The 2,746-nt window shown below is 51.9% G+C and overlaps 1 protein-coding gene across 1 annotated transcript; it reads left to right on the forward strand.

The window, feature by feature from the left end:
• Window positions 1–492: 492 nt before the first annotated feature.
• Window positions 493–1,608, forward strand: LOC120839113 (uncharacterized protein K02A2.6-like). Its single transcript, XM_040209341.1, has one exon. The coding sequence runs from the start codon at window positions 493–495 to the stop codon at window positions 1,606–1,608; it is 1,116 nt and encodes a 371-aa protein (XP_040065275.1).
• Window positions 1,609–2,746: the final 1,138 nt, after the last annotated feature.

The following is a 2,746-nucleotide window of genomic DNA, read 5'->3' on the forward strand; positions in this document are numbered from 1 at the left end:
ACGCAAAGGAACAGAAGACATTCCTGGGAATGGTGAACTTCGTTGCCAGGTTTATCCCGAACATGTCGGAGTTAAGCGCACCTCTACGAGACCTGCTGAAGAAGGTCCAGACCCAAGAAGGACTCTCGGGTCTGGACCGACTTTCAACAAGAAAGCTTTGAGCGTCTTCGGACAGCCCTATCACAGGCACCGGTCCTGGCATACTACGACAAGACGCAGCCCCCTGTGTTGCAGGTAGATGCTAGCCAAAGAGGAGTAGGAGCTGTCATCCTGCAGAATGGACACCCCCTGGCCTACTCTTCTCGCTCACTGACTGAAGTGCAAGAGAGATATGCACAAATTGAAAAGGAGATGCTAGCCATTGTGCATGGCTGCACCCACTTTCACTACTACGTCTTCGCTCAGCTGTACATCCTGGTGGAAAGTGACCACCGCCGTATCGGGGCGGTCTTCAGGAAACCACTTCACGAGTGTCCGCTACGTCTGCAAAGAATGTGCCTGACTCTCCAGAAGTACTCACTTGAGATAAAGTACAAGCCGGGAAACGAAATGTTCATTGCAGACGCCCTGTCTCGGTTGCCATCGAAAAAGAAGGTGCCAGAGGAAGAAAACTTTCAAGTGAACGTCATCCAAGAGCTGACAGTCTTTGCAGAAAGACTACAGCAGATCAAGCGGGCAACGAACCAATATGAGAATCTCCGTACCCTGAGGAAGTATGCAAGCACGAAGTGGCCAGAAGACAAAAATGCGGTCCCCGAACTAATCCAGGCCTACTGGCCGTACCGTGATGAGATCCATTCGGAAGACGACCTCATCTTCCGATCAAACAGGCTGATCATTCCCAGCACCACGAGGAACGAAATCCTAGACCTCCTGCATGCAGCCCATGGGGGTACAGAGAAGATGAAACAACGTGCCAGAGACGTCATGTTTTGGCCTGGAATGTCAGCAGACATCCAAGAGAAAGCGGAAAGATGTGCGCTCTGCAGACAACAGAAGCCCAGGAACCAACGGTTGCCGATGATGAGCCATGATGTCCCGGAACTGCCCTGGCAGACAGTTGGCATGGACCTTTTCCACCAAGCAGGAGGAGAGTATGTGATCATCGTGGACTTTTATTCGTTTTATTTCGAACTTCGACGCTTGAAACACACAACGGCAGATGCTGTCATAAAGTTCTGCCAAGAGGTCTTTGTTACGCTTGGTCTTCCCCACAAGCTGATAAGTGACACTGGGCCACCGTTTAACAGCCACAAGTTTGCCGAATTCATGGAGCGCTGTGACATCATCCACGCGACATCAAGTCCACACTTGATGTCGCGGACCTTCCGTTCAAACGGAATGGCCAAGCGAGCCGTACAAGAGGCAAAGAAGCTTCTGAGCAAGACTCGATACGACACGGCAGGATTCCACAGCGCCATGTTGGAATGGAGGCACATGCCAAGAGACAGGCTCTTGCAGTCCCCAGTCCAGCGTCTGATGAGAAGAAGGACAAGGACACTGCTGCCTACGCACCGCAAGCTTTTAGAGCCTGAGATAGTGCCACCCCAGCAGGTGACTGCAAGGCTTAAGGAGATACGCCAGCGCCAACAGACCTACTACAATTAAGGTACAAGAAGTCTGGAGCATCTGCACCCTTGGTCGACGGTCTCAGTGTTCGACAGTCGGACCTCTCAGTGGTCGCCAGCAGTCGTAGTCACAGACGACCCGGCCTGCACCCAGATCGTGCATAGTGGCAAACGAAGATGGACAACAGCTTCGTCACAACAAAGAGCATATCCGCTCCCACAGCCCCACAACGACGATGCCACAGCCTTCGGGACCCCAACCCGTGGCACTACGGAGAAGCCCAAGGCAGCCCCGCCAGCCACGTCGCTACATAGAGTGTGACTGAGCAAAGCGTTAGCTCCAGATTTGTTTTCTTTTATTAAAGAAAGGGAGATGTGGCCAGCGGCATCATTATACGCATCACTGGCACAAGCAGCGCCGGCAGCCCTCTGTAGTCGCAACCCAAAGCGCGCGAATAAACGTCTTCGTCTCTCAGCATTCACCGCGTTTGGGTGTGTCCCTACCAGCGGTTTACAATAACCTTCGCTTTCTTGGACCAAAACTTCTTCTTGACCCGTATGACTTGACCATGTTCGAGTGGCTGAAGCGTGCCTCTCGGATGATCGGTCTGTGCGTGCTTTTGCACCTTTAATTCCGGCTGACTACTGAAGTCGGGAAGAGTGGATCTTAGCCGTCTTCCTTGCGGTAGTTCTCCTGGTGACCGTCCGTCTTCTAAAGGAGTTGACCTGTAGCCGTGCAGACCGAGCCAAAAGTCTTCGTGCGCTTCCTTGGTTTTCTTTAAAATGCGCTTCACTTTCTGCACTCCCTTTTCCGCGGGTCCGATTGACTGGGGTACTCCGGGCTCGATGTTACATGTCTGAAGTCGTACTTCTTCGCGAAGAGACCGAACTCCCGACTTAAACATTGAAGTCCTTTGTCCGTGCATACTTCTATAAAAAGAATAGCGGGATTCCGTACCTCACAAATATGGCTCCCACCTTGTCAATGACTGCTGCTGATGATGTATCGCAAGTTTAAAAAGATACAGGATGACCCAAAGAAGACATGGGCAAGGGTAAACAAAGTTGTAAGACTGAAGCCTTGTAACTGCCTGCCAGATTTGCGCTTTCATCTCCGTAGCGCCGTCTTTCCTGCACGGCATATTGATCCCGCTCGTCACGTGACTGAATTCGGCGAA

This window comes from Ixodes scapularis, unplaced genomic scaffold (assembly GCF_016920785.2).
Source record: "Ixodes scapularis isolate PalLabHiFi unplaced genomic scaffold, ASM1692078v2 PGA_scaffold41__6_contigs__length_2269736, whole genome shotgun sequence".
Taxonomy (NCBI): Eukaryota; Metazoa; Arthropoda; class Arachnida; order Ixodida; family Ixodidae; genus Ixodes; species Ixodes scapularis.

What these genes read in the sequence shown, in the direction of transcription:
- LOC120839113 (XM_040209341.1), top strand. Translation starts at nt 493, where the DNA reads ATGTGCCTGACTCTCCAGAAGTACTCACTTGAGATAAAGTACAAGCCG.